At 45.6% G+C, this 21,900-nt stretch overlaps 1 protein-coding gene and 1 pseudogene across 1 annotated transcript in view; both read right to left on the bottom strand.

Annotated features, from left to right (window-relative positions):
• GNS (glucosamine (N-acetyl)-6-sulfatase) overlaps positions 1–18,560 on the bottom strand; it is a 28,044-nt gene extending 9,484 nt beyond the window's left edge. The window contains exons 1-10 of the mRNA XM_004700478.2: positions 18,210–18,560; positions 14,002–14,061; positions 10,055–10,261; positions 7,989–8,054; positions 7,560–7,658; positions 6,566–6,733; positions 4,917–4,999; positions 4,096–4,214; positions 1,930–2,033; positions 812–913 (exon numbers count right to left, since the gene is read on the bottom strand). Of these exons, the coding sequence (XP_004700535.1) occupies positions 812–913; positions 1,930–2,033; positions 4,096–4,214; positions 4,917–4,999; positions 6,566–6,733; positions 7,560–7,658; positions 7,989–8,054; positions 10,055–10,261; positions 14,002–14,061; positions 18,210–18,419 (1,218 nt within the window). The 5' untranslated portion in view covers positions 18,420–18,560. The remainder of the gene's footprint in view (positions 1–811; positions 914–1,929; positions 2,034–4,095; positions 4,215–4,916; positions 5,000–6,565; positions 6,734–7,559; positions 7,659–7,988; positions 8,055–10,054; positions 10,262–14,001; positions 14,062–18,209) is intronic.
• Positions 8,420–9,624, bottom strand: LOC115869643 (annotated as a pseudogene).
• Positions 18,561–21,900: the final 3,340 nt, after the last annotated feature.

The raw sequence follows: 21,900 nt of genomic DNA, 5'->3' as shown, positions 1-21,900 counted from the left end.
TTTATGTGTGGAAGGTGGTCACACAATGACAGATGAACTATTTTTAATAGGATCGATGTAACCCGCTAAAAGGATTTCTACGATTTTAAAAGGATTTTTATTTGCATTTGGTTTGTACATACTGTATTGTTTTTCCATGTACATATTTTAAAACTACCAGCCTGGAATTTATGTATTGTGTGGATACCCTAACTGTACAGTTGTAATAAGAATGGCATTCTGAAAGGAGACCAGTAGTGATAATTCAAAAGGGGCTTCCATATATAGAAATAAAAACAGAATTAGGGGGTAAAAAGAAAGGTGGGATGGTGACACTTTCTCTCCAGTATCTACTATCACCAGGAGGGCCCAGTCCCTAGAGAAGGACACCGTGCACACATCATTTACATGTAGTTGGGTATCAGTGAACGAGAGGGAGGCCCTCAAAGGCTGTGAGGATGGGGCCAGTCTGGGCAGTGTTTTGTTCTTTGAAAGGTCACGACGAGCCAACCCGGACTCAATCGCACCTCTCAGCAGCAGCAGGGAACTTGTGCCCATTTTCCTCCTGTGACATTTATCGTACATTTCTAAAGACTCGGATATTCGAACTAATTACCCCATATGCTACAGATATTTCCCCAAGTTGTTACTTAACTTTGTTTAGGATGGGGCATGGGAGGAAGGGGGATGGTCCATGACCCATCAGTCCTTTCTCTTAGAAAGCTGCTTCCCAGCATCAGATCAGAGAAAAGGTCTGTTCCCTTCATAACATTCAGTGGCTTTGTTTATTCCAGAATCTTGGCTCAAAACTTGTTGAGGATTGTGTACTCACCAAAATGGGTAAGAAAGACATTCCATCCATCTGCGTCTTATTCAGATCATAGCCCGCGATATCCAAAATAGTGGGCCCCAAGTCAATGTTGGCGACGAGCATCTATGGGAGTGAGGATAAAGCAGTTTAGAACTCAAGCTTTTCTCTTCCTCAGTTTCTATCAGTCGATTGTAACCATTATGAGAAGTCAGCATGAGCTAGACGTGCATGGTCCTTCAGGAAAACCCCAAACTCAACTCAAATACCCAGTTGGTATTTCTGCAAGGTAGAAAGCCTGGCTCATTTTGAAACCCACTTTGCAGTTTTGGCATCACGTATGTACGTGCTTTTCCGTGTCCCAGAGCTCAGCCGGAAGCTGCTGCATCTGATAGGACAGAGATGAGGGGCCCGTGGTTAGGAGCCAGGGGCCTCAGTGCTAGGACCCAGTGTAGACAAACACTGACACCACCGGAATGTGCTCCTGTGAGACTCTAGCACCGACCAGCAGGACAGCAGAGGAGCCTTAGGGAGGAAGACGCATTTTCTAGTACTGACACGATAGCCCCAACAGGGGACTCAAGCACACTGACCGATGGCCTCTTCCTTCCTCTGGCAACTAACAAAAGGTCAGACGAATAGCGCTCGTCACCCCTGCATCTTCATGAGATCCTCGGGGGTTCGTCGACACAGTCAAGTCCACCCCAAACCAGGCTACATCTTAGAAACATCTCTAAATGTTAAAAATAAATAAATAAAGGACCGGTACCGGTTCCCTATTCCAGACCAAGGGAGCAAGTCAAAACCCTCCAGATGTTACCCCAGCATGTACCATTTTCCTTTTCCAAAATTTCAGAGGGCAATTTTGATGTACAACCTGCTTGCCAAGTCCCTGTTCTTAATTAAGTAAAGACCTAGTCTCAAAAGATAAACAAGAGCTATTCACACTGGCGTGACGGGGATGAAAGGGGAGGAAAGGCGTTACCGGGGGCTGGGGGAGCATGGACTTTGAGACATGGACTGATCATTACACTTACAAGGTCCTCACCCTCACAGAAGGAGAAACGCAACCAGCTTCTGCTCAGAATGAATCCCCTCATTTTCTGGGGAGGCGACAACTCTACCATCTTGTCGGCACGTACCTTGCTTGTCTGATTTGGTTTGATCCCAGGACCTCGGACCAAGAGTGGAACTTTGATGTCAAACTCATACAGCTGTCGCTTGTCTATCGGCAAAGAAAACTGTCCTGTAAGCAGAGCAAACACGGTCAAGCTGCAGGGAGGGTAGAAGGACTGACCACATTGTGCTCACACAGCTTCATTTTACTAACCACACTGTTTTGAGAGCAAGCTTACGTTTGCCCGCATTCCTCTTTAGATAAATGCCTAGAAGCACTTCCCTAGAACATGGCCGGAACATGCTGGAATATACAGACTTACAGCCCTCCTTTTACCATGGCACTCCACCTGGAACACAAGTGAGTGAGGCTCCTCTAAACACTGATTAACAAATGGAAGTCAAACGGTCTTTCCTGAATCAGCTGCAGTTCAAACTAACCAAACAGTGGATGAGAGTTACTCTCTGAGCCAGCTAGCAAATGCAAAGGGAAGGACAGAATGGCAGTCAGCACTTTGCAGCTTCTCCAGGAACCGTGGATTTAGGCAACATTCACCAAAGGAAGATTAACTATAGAAAGGTTCACAAGAAGGGCACAGACTGGTACCAACTGAGCCACCAGTCAACACTCTAAAACCCACTGCCATAGAGTCGACTGTGACTCATTTCAACCCTACACGACAGAGTAGAACTGGCCCTTTGGGTTTCCAAGATTTCCGTCTATCTTCATGGGATCAGAGGGCCTCGTCTTCCTCCCACAGGGCAGCTAGTGGGTTCACACTGCTGACCTTGCCATCAGCAACGCATCATGTAATCCACTATGCCACTAGGGTGTAGCATCCCTGTATGAAAGGCAACCGGGTACCAAAGCCCAATGATGTGATGCAGTACAAAGTGGGCAGCAGCAGCACCTGTGAAGCCTTCTAGCCTGAAATGACACATTTCTATCAAGTTTCCAGATCTGCCAATCGCAAGAAAACAAGGTGAGCACAGACCAGCACACTGAGACTACACAGCCAAGTTCAGGATGTAAGGTGAGCTAACGCATAGAGGACTCACTGTTTCCAGTAAATCTGTGGCAACGTGAAAGACGAGAGAGACGGCAATGTGCCTACACATATACATGTAAGGAATGTGTGCATCTTGTCTGTTTCCTAAGACAAATAAATTACTAGAAGAAAAAAAAATTCAAGTACACCTGAATATATTCTGGGCATTAGATGATAACACTTAACGAGTATGAATTTTCCTAAGGTGGATCCGGTAGGAGAAAGTAAGAGTGACCCTTGTCAACCAGATGTACACGCAAATGTTGGCATGTGGAAGCACATAATGCCTGGGGTTTGCTTCAAAAGTTTCTAGCAAAAAAAGAAAGCTGGGGAGAGGTAGAAAGAATTCCCAAAACTGGCCACATGTAGGGGAAAACTTAAAGGAGATAAAAGCGATTATCTTATTAGTCCTGACTCTAACAAAATATATACCTTATTTATATACCATAAATGCCCAGTCAATCTGCTCACATGCAGACAAACCGAAAACCCAACCCACTGCCACTACGTGGGTTCAGACTCCAGCGACCTGCTATGGGGTCTCCGAGGCTGTGAGTCTTTACGGGGACTGATGGCCTCATCCTTCTCATCTAACCGCCGTGGCAGTCAGCAGTCCAATGCTTACCTGACAGGGCGGGCCACGCGAATCACATCCAATTTACAGTTGGGGAACAAGAAACACCTTAAGCACAGAAGGTCCCACTAGGAAAGCAAGGATAAGGGTCTGACTCACTGCCTCATACTGCACTTTTGGAGTGAGGAAAATTCATCCAGTAAATCTAGTTTCACGTTGAGCTTCCCCCCAGACAGCCTTCTCCTGTTCTTCGTAGGCAGTGTCCTCTCTACTCTCTCGATTCTAGCCCTGAAATCAGTTCCACGCAGCTTGCCTGACTCCGTCCCATAAAGAGAACACCCCTCATTCCTAGCACCCCTTAGACTTCAGCCCCAGAAACAGCCAGTAACAAGGAATGGACTCTCCACAAGGCTTCCTCGGCCCTCATGAGAGGGCTGATGTCAAGTCTGCTGACCTCTGGCGTGTCCCCTGCTATCAAAGAACTCAAACTCAAACACATCGCCAGTGCTACTGGCTGGGTGAAAGAGGGGAAACACACGCTTCAGAGAACCCCCATCCCTGCCTCTTACCTGTGTGATAGCCGTTGTCTGACGTATAGAAGATGTACGTGTTGTTGAGCTCCCCATTGTACTCCAATCTCTTTATCAGTTTCTCCACAAGGTCATCAACGGAGAGGAGCGTTTGCCACCTGGATGGGACAGTGAGGGGCAACGGTGAGTTCAGAGGCAGTGGATGGGTATCACTATCTACACCCCCCCCCCCTCAAAGAAACAAAAGACACTATCCACCCACATACATTGCCAAGTTCAAAAAGAACCAAAATTCAATCCCTTCCCCCAGAGCGCAAATCTCAAAAGCCCTCCCTCTTTATCCTTCATTGCAAAAAAAGCTGAAAACTACAGAACATAGTTGTTTCTCTTCAAATTTAAAAAACTGTATTTCAATGAATAAATGAGCCCCTTTTTATAACAGGCAGCTGACTTTATTTATTATCACTGTGACAAGAACAGTCATCACGGGCAGAAAAGTGATTAGCTCAGTGCTAATTCCTCGATTCATTCAGACTGGTGTATCTGTGCTACACCAGAGTCTAAGCCTTTGGGTCTTTTATTAGATATTTGGGCTGATCCCTCACCAAATGACCTTTTTTTAAGGCACAGGGGAAAAAAAGTTTGCAGTTCTTCAGCAAGCCTTAAGAATGGATTACTTTACTAGTTCCAAAGGCCACCTCATGAATGCAAAGGAGCGGCACCTGCCTCGTGACCAAGCAGAGTCTAATCAGTGTCCCTCCCACCCACTTGCTTCCTCTGATCTCCAAGATAACCCTGATCATGACCTGACTTGGAGGGTCCTCACAGACCACACAGATCGAGAAAGTAATGGCTCTTACCTTCTCCTGAACGCATTATCTAGAAACTGTATTGAAGAATTACTCATTGGGGTCTTGGCTTGCCTAATTAGCCAGTGCTTGTTCTAAAATTTAGAAGGGGAAAATTTAATTAGTATCAAATCACCACACCAAATCACCAGCAAACTACCAGAGTAGATCATGCAAACGATCGTTTTAAACTTCAGCCAAAAAGGAATACGAACTGCAACTTGTTTGGAACAACTCCCTTCCCTCCCTGGTGTTCCTGAGGGTTTTCCTGCAAGTTAACTCTAAGGTATCCCTCATTTCCCAGCTTTACCCTGCCACTCCCCAACCCATTACAGGTCCTGCCTCCTTGGTTAGCACCATTGGTAGGCGATTTAATGAATGAAACTGGGCAACTACTGGCTAAAAGGAGATTTGACCGCTCTAACCCTGGGCTTTGGGGCTACTACGGTTTCAAACGGGTACAGATTCACCTTCTCTTTCTCTGAGTGATGCCCAGCTAAGTCCTGATGCCATCTGCCCTCTATTTTCCTACCCAAGATATCAGTTATGCTAGAGCCCTGAGAGGCATTCCATCCTAAGACTGTCCAAACATTTCAAGTCCCTGCCATTGGGCTGATCAAATAGAGTCTAAAGTCTAGAGCAAAAATTTCTAAATCAAGTAATGCCACATGCCACTAATGCTCTCCTACTGGCAAGAGCACCAGGCAGCATTTCCGAACCTGTGTTCCTCACAGTACTCTAGATCGCTGTCAGTGAGGGAAGTGTTACAAAGCCTATCCCTGATAGAAATTCACACGACCACACTACCAATGTCGCACAGTTTACCAGCTTATTTGGCCATCTATTAACTTCTTTTGAGAATAGTCGTCTAGTTAATAAAACCCAACCACTCATCTCTGGAATCGCACTAACAAATGCTTCCTCACGACGTGCCAGGTAGCACATTGGATGTGTCCACATACTTAAACCCAGAGAATGGTCTCCCAAGGGATCCAGATCTCTCACCTTTGATGGAACAATGGAAGTCAAGCATTTTGTTCAGTCTCAAATGCATGTGGTAACACCAATTCTGACTCCAAGGCGCATCCTGCCTACAACCTCACGAGCAATGACAGACACTCACGTAAAAGGCAGGAAGCAAGGCAGTGCAGGCGGTCTACCGCTAAAGCCCTGGAGAGCCCGTTCGCCCGTGCCAAGGGAAAGGGAGTAACTGGCACAGGAGGCAGATACTTCGGTTGTTCTGGCTTATTTCTCCCATTGCCTCCCTTCCCGGCCATACCGCACTGTCACCTTTCTCCTTCCTATGCTTCAGCCTTGGCAAGAGCCCTCCAGGGACCGCAGCAGGCCAGTCCAGCCCCAAGGGACGTGCATCAGGCACTGCCAGATGGGACGGGAGCTGAACTAGGGAACCTGAGTGATACCCCTGGAATCAGGGAAGATGGCACTTCCTTAACATTTCCTGTGCATTTTCCAGCTGCTCACCACATGTGTGGCAGGACTGCGAACTCAGAAGCAACTTTAGACATCTAGGACAGATGGAGGCAATTAGCTCTAAAAGGTCTTGAAGGAAGACCAACTACATGGCTTAAAGGCTTCCTGGCAAGCATATTGCACAATTCGGAAGATCAATATGGCTGGATCCAAGAAGTAGAGGACGCTACCATTCCATGGATGTTGAAGTTTTTGTCTCTTGGTGCAAAGACGTTCTGGAAGCTCTTTTGGTACTGGGGTGCCGCTGTCCATGGCGAGTGAGGTGCTGGAGTGGAGATCATCATGAAGAATGGCTCAAAGTTCGACTTGTAGTCCAGGAAGTCCAAGGAGACGTTAGCCTGACACACACAAAGGTTTGTCATCCCCTGTCCTCCCCAAGTGGTTAAGTACTGAAATCAATGCTCTCTGGTAAACAGTAGGTATGGGGTCATATTAGCCTTTTAACTAATCTTACACACAATCTTGAATCACGATTATTTACAAATGTGCTGTTAGAACAAATACATTTTGAAAAACATGAAACTCACGGCTGTCAAGTTCTTTCCAACTCATAGTGACCCTATAGGACATGAAAGAACTGCCCATGGGTTTCCAAGACTGCAATGCTTTGTGGGAGTCGAGAGCCTTGTCTTTTCCAACTGCTGACAGTTGACAGACCAATGTGTGACCAGTAAGTTAAGAAAACCTTAATGATGTTACATGATCTAGAAATTGTTATGCTTTCCCCATAAGAAAACAAATGGTAATGATTTTAGTATGAACTTACATTACTGCAAATTAACCTGTATTACACTCACACAATTTCAGTACTTTGTTACACACACACACACACACACCCTGGGGAACTCAGGTATTCCTAACAAAACCCCTTCTGCAGCTTGTGAGTAGTGCTGGGGTCAAGGAGTAGGAGTTTCTACAAAGTAATAGCTCTAGCTACTTATTCACCTTGGTAAAAGGATTTGTTGCTGGGATCTCATGCACGTTTGAGCCGAGCCTGGCTTACATACAAAGAAAAACACCCTTGTGCAATTTTAATCAGTGGGAAATATTTGATGGCTATTAGACCAAGCTACTGTGTGTACGTTCCCCGACAGGGACAAGTCAGACCATAGGTTTTTTAGGCAGTCTGTAGTCAAACGTGGGACGAGTGTTTCAGGAACTCACCAAGACATCTGTCAGGTAGTCGACACTGTAGTTTTCACCATGCTTCCGCGCCTTCCCGTTGATGGAGAGAGTGTAATTGTAGTATTTAGAATTCTTTTCCTAGTTAAAAAAAAAAACAAATAAACCCTGTAAGATTTATTAAGAGGGCAGCATACAAAATGGAAGTCTGGATCCAGGCTGGCCTTAGCTCAGCCATCCACTGTTGGAACCGTGGTAAAATATGAACACAAGAGAATGACCCAAGTCAATACTGCACTCGAGCTCGCAACCAGTGTTCCATTAACCGGGAACGACCGAATTGCAATGCCAGAGAGGATCAGGCAGAGCAGCACACATGCCACATCTCAGAAAGGAGGCACTCCCGGCCGGTGAGCACACGCTCACCTGGAGGGCTGTGCACACTCGTTACTGACGACAGTCACCACTCACCAAGGCATACCAGTAACTCCAGCCCAGCGGCACGTGCTCCAGTCCTCCCGCACCAGGGGCTCCGTACTGAAAAGCAAGATATGAAGGGCATTAGAAGTCCCTAAACATAACCAGACCAGGGACAGGGAAGGGGAGAATCATAACAATGAATAAGAAACAAGAACTTTTTAGCATATTTTCTGATCAGTGCTTGTAACACAGGAATTTTCTCAGGCAGTATAACTAGACAGGAAGTAATCAAAACAAACAAATCGATTTCACTACTATGGAGTGAGTTTTCAACTCTCAGCGACCCATGGGTTTCCGAGACTGCAACTCCCCCCCACCCCACCCCCAGTTCCAGGGGTTTTTAATTCTTTGAATTGACAGCACACAAAACCAGGCAGAGAAGTCCCCAAGGAACTGATGGTCATGTTTCATGGGGTCTGTCCTCTGGTCCTTCTTCTTCTGAGCACTTAGACATTTTTCTGTTTGTGCTACTAGGTATCTATTTTGATCACAAATGCAATCCAAGTGTGAATAAATAGTGTTTTTTATCTTTTAATACTCCCCTCATGTTCCTTTAAATGGGGGTGGGGTTGCTCAATGTCTTCTCAGAGCCCATTTGGACATAGTTGTTCCACATATTGTTTTAAAAGTAGACTGTAACTTGGCCTTCTTGAACCATAGCTCAGTGTGCAGCCGTCCTTACTGGGATTATCCGTAGTCTCCAGAAGGTGAGGCTGTAACTGGGTTGAAGACAACTGACAGGGAATTTCAGCAAACTCAGGACCACTGGGAAACTGCACAGAGGCAAATCTTGTCAACAAGCTACCAGCTCCTTCAATTAAAGCTAGGAGAATGCTACCCATTGGGGCTAACCCAACAAAGGCCACCGGTCCATTTCTCCGCTTGAGATGGAATCCCGGGGGTCTTCTTTGCCTGACTTGAACCACACTGCAGACAATCATGGAAAACAGACCTTCCAAACAGTCCCCAAAGCTGCCTCCCATGGTGGCGCCCTGCTTTAAATCCCTGTCCAACTCCCTCTTCGCCTATGGTTGACTCCTTGGAAGAGACCACCACCTATGGTGCCCGTTGTGAAGGCTCTGCTGCAGTCACCCGCAATGCGCCAGGGCAAGGGTCTCGCACATACTCCTCCATCGAGACTCCCCAGACTGGAACTCTTTTATCTCTTTGTTCAGCTGTATAGCGAGTGGTTTCAAACTGCTGACCCAGCAGGTCAGTAATCAGATGAAATGTCTGGCAATCACAAACAGGATTAGAAAGCATTCATCTTCTCTTTGCCCTGCATCCCCAGTTTCACTGTAAATGATAACACCCAACACTATCATATGCGCTATTTCTTTTAACTTGGACTTAAGACTCAAAACTAAGGCCTATGTGGTAACTCAGGGCCATGAAATCTGAGACTGTACTTCCTTTACCTGAGAGGTCACAATGGGTACCCCTCCATGCAGACCCTCAAACCATTTGCATAATGGCCTGCGCACTCCATGCTCAGGGGTTGTCCTCTATCCCTGGTCTTTCCACATTAGACTCCCATTGGCAAGCAGGAAACAAGTACTGTACAGCACGAAGTGGATGTACCGTATATACTTGAGTATAAGCCGACTGGAATATCAGCTGAGGCACCTAATTTTACCACAAAACGGCATAAAATGTGCTGAAAAAATTTGGTGTATATACGGTAATTCAGAAAAGGTTCCAGAAATGAGGAAAGATTCTAAGAGTTAAAAAAAAGAAATCCTTCTGGTAAAGGGGAACTGGAAACAATGCTGACAGAAAGCCACATGACAAGCACAATCCCTGAGGAATGAGGATTTCAGACAGCAGCGGCTTTAGGACAACTTAAACCCGTGCTCCTGGAATGCTATCAAGGAAGAATAACTATTCTACCCAAATCATATACCACACATTTTCACTTAATTGTCAGATGAGGAAAAAATAGCACATACCCTTTCAACATAACCTGAGTTACCAATAAAGACGAAAGTGAATTTTATTAACTTGCCTTGTAAAAGCTACTGGGGAAAAAAGAGAGACTATCACTCCATTTAGCATACCTCATTCAGGTATTTCCCTGCAAAGAAGGTTTGATAACCACACATTGATCTGAGGATTGCTGGGAAAGTATTGGGCTCTTGGATCTTCTGCCAAGAGCTACTGCTGCAGTTTCCCTCTAAGGTGTTGTTCACAACGTGATGATTGTGAGGGTACTTCCCCGTCAGGATGCTGGCTCGGCTGGGGCAGCAAAGTGCAGTTGGCACATACTACAAAGGGAACACAAGAAAAAAGGCAATCACACAAGGAAGATCAATTTCTAAAGAGAACCAAGAAAGCGGTCTGATACTATAACATGGAATTTTAATTTTTCCCCAGAATAGATTTTCTTTCCATGACATGCACTTTCAGAGTGAGTTGCTTTATGTCCTGTAAGGGAGACAACTAAGCAGACAAAACAAGTGCCAAGGGTAACTTTCTTTCTCAGCTAGTTTATTTCTGCAGGAAAACCTAACAGTCATTCTAATCCTATCCCCCTGAAGAAATAATATGTAATATTTATAGTAAGCAGCACAGCACAGTGGCAGCTGGGTTTTTAATCAATGTTGAAGAAAACAACTTGTATTTGATGTAACTGAGAAGCAACGGTTCATTTTCAAGCTGACACCTAGTTTTATACATTCTTTGTATTATTTGATGTACTGGAGATTTTTTCCCCTTCCCTCAGTATCCACCAGGGGTGGAGGTAGGGGTGGGGATGGAGGTTAAGTGGGGTGGGGAGGGGAGAGGAGGAAGGGGAATTTGTTCCACAATCCAACTCTTACACATACCAAATTCTGAGGCTGTTCAAATCCAGCATAGGATTTGCATATAACCGATGTACATCCACCCATATACTTCCCACTGTCTCCAGATTAGTTACCCACACTAACTAGTACAATGTAAATGCCATGGAAAACACCTGACAGCTCCCTCTCAGCCTTGACCCTTTAGTTGGCCCCTGTCCGTTCCCCCCAAGCCCCACCTAGTGTTTTCATTCAGTTGGTTAAATCCCTGCACGCGAAACTTGAAGAAACTGAGGGCCAATTGTACCAGCAATTCCTATGGGAAAAAATCTTTATTCCTAGGCCCCCAAAATAGCCTACTAAATCAAATAACGTAGCACATAAACCCTAAAATAACCTCATGTTTAATGTTCCCAGACACGGTTCACATGCTGACTTTTTAATGGTTCGCTGCAAAACACATGCTGAACATGAGCTTTGCTTCTTGCCTCTTTGAAAGTAACAGCGAAAATTCCCTTTGGGTTTCTTATGGTTATTGAAAGCAGGTACTGACATAGGTGTGAGGTAAAAGCAGAGTGGGGTAAAGATAACTTTCATACAATGTGGATCACAGTATTACCTATGGTGATTAATGACTCTACCCGTTCTACCCAATATTTGCACGGTGCCAGGCCCCTTCAGAGAAAGTGCACCCTAGCTTATACTCTCACCGGCAGGAAATGAAGAAAGCTCCTTCAGACACTCTCGTGCACCTAGATGTTGTCCCCACCCAGGCCGCTTTCCCGTGGGATTGTGTATTTTAAACTCCACTGCTGAGAACGAGCGATCTCAGTGTGCCCTCGATATGCTGACTGACTCTGCTTATGGGGACTGTCTGTCTCTAGGTTTTCTCCATTTCTCCTTCTGGAACGTTGGTTTCTGGTTACAGAAGATTTGAGTTAAGGAAGGTTTTAGTCATGTCATCAATACTTCCCATTTTTACTTTTACCTCTTAATTTTAATTTCACTTGTGTAATTTGTACACTGGCAATGTTCTTAATTCTTTCCCATTGTTTGCCGGTCTATTTTACGGCACATTCGTTTCTGTGTTTTCCTATTACTTTCTTAGTGTTTCATAGGGCAATTTCCTACTTTGAAAAACTTACTATGAGTGTTCTTACCTGCTTCTTGTTCCAAGTAGCTTTCCGTATTGCTTAATTGTATCTAGAAAAATCTTGTTGGGATTTTGACTAAAATATGCCTTTTTAAAAATGCTGTGTCTTCCCACAGAACATGATATATGCATCTCTATGCAACAAAGTGCTTTCAGTAGGTCACTCAGGAAACTGCTGTGACGTCACTTACATCCCCTCTAACCATTTCTTGTCACCGTCAGCTATTCCGAGAGCTGAAGCTCTGCTACTAGTACGAATGGGGGCATCCAGCTGACTCCCCTACTTCTTTCTCTAACTGACTATGTGGAAGAAAGCTCGTCATTTTAATTTTTTCACTTTTGTCTGAATTCATTAATAGTTTTAAAAGTTTTCCAACAATTTCCCTATGCATTCTAGGAATCCAAACGGAAAATAGGAAATCCAAATAAGTAGCAATAAAAAAATTCTGGCTTTTTTACAATAACTTGACTCTTACTTCAGTGCACCTCAAGGCAGCATCGATACTGTCCAGGACAGCATTAACAAGAGGCCCCGTCTCTGTCCTAACAGCAATGCCCTAGTGTTTGTCTCTCAGCCTAAGGGGCATTATTTGTTTGAAATGTTCTCTGTAGTGAGGGCATACCCTTCTACCAGCTCAATTCCACCTTCAGGCCATCGAGTCAGATGACCAACTAAGGGTGTTCTCTTCTTCCAGCGAATGAGTTCAGATGTGTAGGTGTGAACAACAGTACAGGTGTGATAAACGTGTATCAGGAGTCCTGGGGACTTAGTGGGTTACGTGTTGGGCTGCTAACTGCAGTCTGCAGTTAGAATCCATCAACTGCTCCCCGAGAGAAAGATGAAGCTTTCTAGTTCTATACATTAGAACTAAGTAACCCAGTGCTTTTATTTAATACGCCAATCAAAACGTCAAATTGTAAATGGGGCGGGTCGGGCCTACGCTAGCCCCTGGGGTCACTCGGAGTTGGAACAACTCCATGACAGCAAGTTTGCTTTTTCACGCTTCTCAGCCCACTTAATCTCACCAAACCCCAAACGGTTACATCATTGGTTACATCATCTGCCCCAGGGCTCAAGCTAAACCAGAGGGTAAGAAAAGTATTTGAAAGTATTTGAGGCCAGGCAGTCCGGCTCTGGAGTCTGTTTTCTTAAGCACAGGTGCTGTTCTTTGTTCAGGCTACCCTTCTTTGTTCCCAGACTACTATTGTCTACTTCAGTGTTTCCAAAGAGGGCCATGCCGGCCTCCCCCCCCCCCCTCCCCGCACCGGAGAAGCAGATACCTACACTTTATCCTGACTTGTGCTTGTGATTGCCGGGGGTGGGGGGGTGGGGGGGAATGCCGAGTAATATTTTTTCTGGAAAGGGGCAGCAGGCTAAGTAAGTTTGGGCACCTATGGACTGGACTATATGATCATGGTGCAAAGTCTCATAATTTGATGTTAGTGTTCTGTTTGGGATTTTTGCACCCATGTTCACACATGAGACAAGTGTGTTTACATATGTGTGCACTTCCCCCCTGGTGGTACTGTCAGGCTGTGCTTGCAGAGTCAAAAAGGCTTCACAAAGTGGCTTGCACGACTTCGCCATGGAATGCCTTACTAAGCACAAATGCTACTTCTCTTTTTAATCATTTTATTGGGGGCTCGTACAGCTCTTATCACAATCCATACATACATCCATTGTATCAAGCACATTTGTACATTTGTTGCCCTCATCATTCTCAAAACATTTTCTTTCTACTTGAGCCCTTGAGATAAGCTCATTTTCCCCTCCTTCCCCCAGGAACCCTTGATAATTTATAAATTATTATTATTTTTTAATGTTACTTAATTCTTACGTCCACTTTCAACCCTTCAACCTTGAGGCTTTGAAATCATTTTTTGTAGTTCTAGGTCGCAGAGCAGATTGGCTGCGCAAATAGCTACAATAAATCTTCCACTGGTAAGAAGAACTATTAAATATCCAAAGCAACTGCCCGGAATCTGGTGCTCCTTCTCAGGACAGAGCCTCAATACGGTGAGGACATAACACAAACAAGTCTAGAAAGGTGAACTTGGCGACGGCACTTACACTACTGGAGAAGGTCATCCCCATGTCTCCGATGAGGGCCTTGGTTTTCTTTAGGGGGGTCTGTAAAGTAAGCAGCAGCCGGTTAGACAATTTCTTCCAGTAAATGAAGACAGACAGACCAGAACGTGTGCTCTCGTGCAATGTCCTCTCAATGTGATTTCCACGCGGTTGACTCTTCCTGACACTAAGCAGAGGCCAGGGGAGTCCTGTGGGATCCTGGAGAGGCCCCCAACAGGTTTGTTGGCTCTCGTGATAAAGCTCCAGGGCACAGAATGCTGGCAGGGAGGAGAGCCCACACTGGAGGGCATGATCCCGGCAACCCCTGTAGCAGAATTCTAGTGCCCTTTCTCATTGGTCATATGCCTCTTCTGTGGTAGTTAGGGTAGGGCTGTCTCCAGCGATTCCTTTCAGAATATATGGAAACAACATGCAAGGGGCCTTCCATCCTTTCAAAAAGAAATAAAACAGCAGCTGGACTCTGAGAGCCAGGCAAGGCTCCAAGACTGGGAGCCTGACTCAAAACTCAGACCCAACGTGGTGGCCACGCTCTGAGTACACTGCCTTCCACCTCGGATGGAGGCTTGGGCCAGGTGGAAAACAGGTGCATGCAGAGGCCGGCTGAGCAAAAGACTGGGCAGGATATCCTTCATTTCCATCCTTCATTCAAAATCTCAGATCCTGACAAGGACAGAGAGCAAGGACCTCAGAGCCTAGATTGAAGGCAAAAATTTGACGATGGCCATTGAGATACACGTAAAAGGAACCCTAATAAACTTTATTCAGATTACATACAGCCAGAAAGCACCACTGAAGAGGCTCACGTTTGTACTCGATGAGGCGATTCACGATGCTGCTGAAGCACCTTCCATCCCGAGACCCCATGAGGTCTCTTATGTTGCACAGTGATGCCTTAAAGATTGATCACTCAGATACATAACTTAGTTAAGAACTTCATTTTCAACGCTCTATGCAAAAATTCCTTTTCCAGGGTTTTAGATGAAGAAAAGAGACGTCTACTTATGCAAGTACTTATATGGAAGAGACTTCTAACTCTCCAGAGGAGTTTTGACAATGTCACGGAGAATCCCTATTATAAATCTCAGGAGAGATGTGCCTGTGCTAACTGTCAGAAGGGAGACTACAAAAAAATTCCTGGGTGCTAGCCATAGGGAACCCGAGAAAGAGGCAGCTGTCAACACTGTAAAGACTTACAGCCTCAGAACTCGGTAGGGGCAGTTTGACTCTCCCCTAAAGCGTTACTATGAGTCAGATTGGACCACAGGAAATGTAGCCCTCATGACACTAAAGGTTAAGCACTGAACTGCCTACCACAAGGTCAGTGGGTCAAATACCTGCTCCTTGGAGAAAGATGCAATGCCCGTTCCTGTAAGACAGTCTCAGAAACCTTCTATGGGATCCCTGGGGGTTGGAATTGACTCAATGGCAGTGGGTTTTGGGGGTGGGGGGGGGAGAAACGTGGGAAACACGTTTGAATCCTTAGAAGCAGGCCAGGCAATGGCCTGCTTCTGCAGGGGCCAAGCCCTGAAAACTCTCTGGAGCAGTTCTACTCTGCCACATGGGGTTGCCATGAGATTAAATCAAGCAGATGGTTAACTACCAACAACAGTACCCCGCCAGAAAAGGGCACTGGGCTTCATGAGACACTAGTCTGATGAGGAACTTGAGTTTAAAAATAACATGTTGCTGTTGAGCTGATTCCCAGTCATGGCGACCCTACTGTATGTGGAGCAGAATTGTGCTCCCTGTATTTTTCAACGGCTGATTTTTTGGAAAATTGGTTGGCAGGACTTTCTTCTGAGGTGTCTCAGGCTATACTCAAACATGCAACCTCTCAGTTACGCCAGTCAATGTGTTAACCATTTGCACCACCCTGAGACAGGAAAACGAGGATGGGAAGTCTAAATAGAGAAAAAGGAAATGGAAGTTGATGTAAGTTCATGAACCAACTGTCTGGTAATATGCAAAGCTACTGAAGAACATCTGGCTACACGCTGTGGTTATAATGCATTTATTAAGTGTTTTCCAAATGCTGGGCATTGGCCTAGGCAATGGTAGATACTACACTTTCTTCCATTAAAAGAACCCATGGTGTCATTTACTTCCCTGGCTCTCAGGTATAACTACTCTACATTTTGACAATTTGGATAATTCTGTAGCTTTCTCTGCTTGAAGCACAGGCACGAAGCACTTTTTCTTCCCCTACATTTCTTAATGGCTCCTTCTCTCATTTTCTTGATGGTTTGACCCAATTTTTCTAGAGTGAATTATTTTAAAGAGAACAATCTATGTTTCTGTGAAGAACAGGGTTGTCCATCATGCCATATGCGTAAATAAAATCATGAAGTAGGGGAAGGGGAGGAAGGGGGGAAGGAGGAACTCATAGCAATGATGGTGAAATAACCCCCCGGAGCGGAACTAGTATCAGGATTGTCGGTGAGGCGATCAAGTGGGCGGTGTAAGACATGCATAAATAACAATACATAATACATTAAGGGTTTGCGAGGATGGCGGAGGGAGGGAAAAGAGAGGAACTGCTATCAAGGGACTCAAAAGGAAAGACTGAAAAAGAGGAGCTGATACCAAGGGCTCAAGTAGAATGAAACTGTTTTGGAAATGTTGATGGCAACATATGTATAAGTGTGCTTAACAGTACTGAATACTGTTAGATTTGTAAGAGAGCTCCCCTCCAATAAAATAATTTTAAAAAAAGAAGACAACGTATTGAAAGTGCTGATGGCAATATTTGTACATATCCGCTTAATAGAATAGATGTATGGCTTGTTACAATATATGTAAGAGCCCCAGTAAAATGATTAACTAAAAAAAAGATAAAGATAAGAACACTAGCCTAGACATAAACAAAACGCTAACAAAGACTAGACCACAAACAATCCACTTCACAATGCAGGCAGATATACATATGGGTCGGATTCCCTTGACTGTATTTCCTATCCTATTCTATTCCAGGGGAAAGTAAAAATGCTGCAACTTACTAGACTGAACTTAAAATTCGTTCATGGGCTGAAACTAGCATTTTGAAAGACCTTGAGTTAGGGCATCACATGGAAAAAAAGTTGGGGACCTCTTGTCTGATGCCTTTTCATATCTCAGAAATCAGCTAAAAACAAAAAGAGAACCGAACAAAGCAAGCAATACAGCACTTGGCCAGAACCAGGAGTAGCACGGTTTTGACCAGATCCTGTCCCAACTACTTCTGTGACCTTGGGCAAGCCACTTTCTGGGCCTCTGTGCGTCATAAATTTCAGACCTCTAAGACAGTAGACACAAAATTAACTCGGGGAAAGAATGAAGTCCCAGGGCAGCGTTCATCTGATACAAAAAGGAATACTGACTGTGGCCAATGCATCATCGCCAGGTGCTCAACTAGGCTAACTGAATTTTCTTGGTTCTGTTGAGGGAGTCTGACGGCCTACGTACCAGATTAGTTCATTTCAGAACTTATTTGATAAACAACACGGAGTGATATTGTAGCCACAAATGCAGAAGTAGCCTCTCTTAACAAAAAAAATGGTGGCTGCATTAGTCGTCTGATCCCAAAGAAAATCAATCAAGGCTTAGCCAGCACATTCCCAGTAAAGTTCAGATTCAAACTAGAAACCCTAAGGGGGGCGGGGCAGGGAATCCGCGCATGTGTGCGCACGTGAGAGAGGTGAGCGTCTGAACCGTGTGTGTGTGTGTGTGTGTGTGTGTGTGTGTGTGTGTGTGTGTGAGAGAGAGAGAGAGAGAGAGAGAAGGAGGAGAGCTATTTTGATAGTTTGACCGATAGTATGAACCGTGTGTGTGAGAGAGAAAAGAGGAGAGCTATTTTGATAGTTTGACCGATTATGATTATCCAGAAGCGACGGAGACGAAGGAGGAGGAGGAGAACTATTTTGATAGTTTGACCGATAGTATGAACCGTGTGTGTGTGTGAGAGAGAAAAGAGGAGAGCTATTTTGATAGTTTGACCGATTATGATTATCCAGAAGCGACGGAGACGAATGAAGTGGAAATAAAGCGTGCGGCCCACTCATGCCTGCGTAAAGGGTCTTGCATGGCAAAACCAAAACCAAATTCACCCCCGAGTCAGGGTAGCCAGTTCAGGCAGAGAAAGAAATGCGACGGAGAACAGCGCCCAGGCCAGTCCTGACGATGGAGGGCACGGGAGAAATAGAGAGAGGAGTTACCATGCCGCCGAGCACTTCGTCCTGGTCGTCTGTGAGCAGCAGCACCACGTTGGGCCTCCGCGAGCCCGCCGCCACCCCTGAGACCCCCAGGCAGCAGTCCAGGAGGAGCAGCAGCAGCAGCGGCAGCGCAGGGCTGCTGCCACTGCACACAGGTAAGCGTCGGGCGGTGCTCCGCCAGGGCCCACCTGGGGCCAGAGGCCGCAGCCGCATGGCGGTCAGGGCGCCGGGGGGCGGCCAGGACGGGTGGAGGGGCGCGCAGGAGGCGAGAGGGCGAGAGGCTGGTAATCCGCCGGAAAAGGAGGCTGTGCAGCGAAGGCCCAGGTTGGAGTCAGGCGTTTTCGCCTCAGGCGCAGTCACGTGAGCGGGGGGACAGAGGGGCGGGGCGCGCCGCGCGGTCACGTGACGGCCGGCCGCTGGTGGGGGCGGGGCTAAGGGCGGAAGGGACGGAGGGTCGGCGCTGCGGGCCAGGAAACCCCGCCAGGAAGTGGGAGGAGGGCGTTGGGAGGACCTGTTTCTGGGTGTTGGATGGAAAGCCGAGGGCAGATTCAATGGAAAGATGGATTTATCAAGCGGGTCGCCGGGAGACCTGCGGCCACCAGATATTGAGGTTAGTTAGTGAGTGAAGTCTGAGCTCTACGATATTTACTCCCAAGTCAACACGTACTGGGCTTGGACTTTAATCAGGGAGCCCTGGCAGCCCGTTGGGCTGCTGGCTGCTAATCGCAAAGTCAGCTGTTCGAACCCATCAGCTCCTCTGAGGGAGAAAGCTGAGGCTTTCTGCTCCTATAAACATTTGCAGCCTTGGAAACCCACAGGGGGAATTATAGTCGGCCCTTATAGGGTTGCTATGGTTTGGAATTAACTAGATGGCGATGACTTTTTTAATACTTTATTTAAGGGACCCTGGTGACGCTGAGGATTAGGCATTGGGCTGTTAACTGCAAGGGACACTGTTCAAACCGACGGGAGAAAAGAGGTTGGCTCTTCCTTTTGCTCTTTAACCATTTAGTCTCTGAAGCCCTGTGACTCGCAATGGACTTGACAGCAGTGTGTTAGTTTGGGGTACTTAATTAATGTATTTTCTGTACATCTGTGTGTGAGGAGGTATTACCTTCTCATTTTGCTCATCTATTAAATAAAGCAATGTCAGCTATTGATTTAAAGCCTAATGTATGCCTGCTATTCGACTGCTGACTGAAAAACTGACAAAAAACCGAATTAATGGAATTCTTGTACTTTTTACCTCAATAATCTGTGGTAGATTTTTGAGGGCTTACTTGGGAAATGTTGGAGATCTGATATTGAACAAAAACCTTAAAACACGGCCAACCCAATTGCGTTTTAAAATAATCATCTCACTCACTGCCATTGAGTTGATTCCAAAATCAGTGACCCCACAAGACAGAGAGAGTATAACTGTTCACAGGCTGTAAATCTTTACTGGATCAGAAGGTCTCATCTTGCCTCTTAAGTAGTGACTGGTAGGTTCAAACTGCTAACTTTGCTGTTAGCAGCCTAACAGCCTAACTCACCAGGGCTTCTTAAAGTAATCTTACCACAATAAATCAATAAATTCATTGCCATCGAGTCAATTTCAACTCAGCAACCCTACGGGATGGGGTAGAACTGCCTCTGTGTGTTTCTGAGACTGTGCATTTCTATTCCTATAAAGAATAGAAAGCCTCATCTTTCTCCTGAACAAGTAGCTGGTGGTTTTGAACCGCTGATCTTCTACATTACCACAGCTTCTCTTAAAGTCATCTTAGTGGAGGAAAATTACATGAAATATAGACAGTCTTCATTCCATGAATAAGCTAATGGGTACAGACCTCGGGCAGTGCGTATCCAGCAGGCCCAGGCTTTGTTAGCCCTCTGGCTGGACCAGCCTGGCTTTAGCCCCCAGGTGCTCCGGAAGGAGCTCCTCTCCCCACGGTAATCAGTGTAACATCCCTTGCATTCCTTTCAAGGAGCCCTGTTGGCATCATGGGGTTTGGTATTGGATTACATGTTGGAATTCTAACCACAAAGTCAGCAGTTTTAACTCACCAGCCACTCTGGTGGGAAAGATAGGCATTCTGCTCTTGGGAAGATTGACAGCCTCAGAAACCCAATGGGGCAGTTGGACTCCATTCTAGAGTCCCTGTGAGTCAGAATTGACTTGATGGCGGTGAGGTTGAGTGAGTGAGACGCTCCTCTCAGCCATTACAGGCAAGAACCATCAGAACGATCAAAAGTCTCACTTCCCACGCCCTATTTTTCTCTTACGAGACTTCATGTTTCCATGAACCTGGAATCATTCCGACAAAGGTCTCTTCTAGAGGAAATGGTGTGGAAGCCACAGATGACCTCCTCTGGTGTAGGGAAACATTGCCTGGTTGCCCCTAGGAGGGTTAGTTGGGTGCAAAGGCCTTTGATTAAACCTTGACTCTGCATTTGCCAGGCACTTGGCACAAACTGCTGAGTGAAAAGGAGATTCCGTGCTGCAAACCACAAGAATCGCCCCTTAGGTCAGAATGCGTTTATGTGGGAGAATGGTTTGATAGTTTGAAAACATCTGGAGCCTGAAGTTGTTGTGCCCCATTATAGCTCCTGCGTTTGAAATGTTATGAACTTTCTTCTTTGGCCTATCCATAAACCCCACAAGTGGAGAAACTCTGGACGCCTCTTCCTTGAGTACCTCTTTCTGTCTCTGCTGCCTCAATCTTGTGTCTTTAGTTTTTCCAAATGTCTCAGAAAGCTCCCAGCTGGCTGGAGTGCTGCACTCTGGCTATACAAAGAAGATGAATTCAACCCCAGATCAGACAAGGGCCAGTGGTCACAAAGCAGAGGCCAGACACCTCGTCACCCTCCCTTCTTCTATTTTGACCCCTATCCCTCCCTTGACCCTCTTAATTTTCTGCTGGGTTCATGAATTCATTGCAATGGGCACACAACTCAGACAATACTCATGATGGGGTTGAGGCTGAGGGGTTGGGGAAGGGGTCATTATTATGAAAGATAACAGGTTACAAAATAGTAAGAATACAGGAATCAGCTAAATCCACACCAGCTCATGTGATCCAAGGATTGTAAATAATAAAATCCAAATATAAAGGAGGTGACTATATCAGAGCTTAAATTGTGAACACCTGGTTTGTAGAAGGTGATTTATGCTAGTGGGAGCCCAAAATCTATTCGCAGGATCCCCACCCCATGGATTACACCTCAGGTCAATTCCCTCTGCCCATGGTCTAGGGATGTGACTAACCTTGCCATCAGACAGCGTTGTAAAGTGGAAGGTGGCGGTTGTAATTAACTTACAGTGTAAAGTCTTGTCATTTGATCTCCCTTTAAAGTTGGTTCAGTTTTTAATATTTTCTGCTTTTCAACAGAAGGTTTCCTCTGTTTCATCATTATTGTTGGAGTTTTTGTTTGTTTGTTTTTCTGTTTTGTATTATTTTCTATACATGAAATCCAGGATAGGTAAATCTATAGAGGATAGTAACTGGATTAATAATTGCCCAGGGTCATGGCAGGGCAGCCTAGGGGAAAATGGGGAGCTAGCAAGGAGCACGGGAAAGAAGAAAATGTTCTGGAATTGATTGGGGTGATGATTGTGTACATCTTGATGTGATGGAATTGTTAAATTGTATAATATGCGAATTATATGCCAACAAAACTATTAAAATAGCAAGAATACAGTTCTTTTGTC

Source organism: Echinops telfairi, unplaced genomic scaffold (genome assembly GCF_000313985.2).
Source record: "Echinops telfairi isolate 266 unplaced genomic scaffold, ASM31398v2 ScPeMD7_2;HRSCAF=8, whole genome shotgun sequence".
Classification (NCBI taxonomy): Eukaryota; Metazoa; Chordata; class Mammalia; order Afrosoricida; family Tenrecidae; genus Echinops; species Echinops telfairi.
The sequence above is the reverse complement of the archived record's forward strand: the minus strand, read 5'-3'. Positions and strand labels throughout refer to the sequence as shown.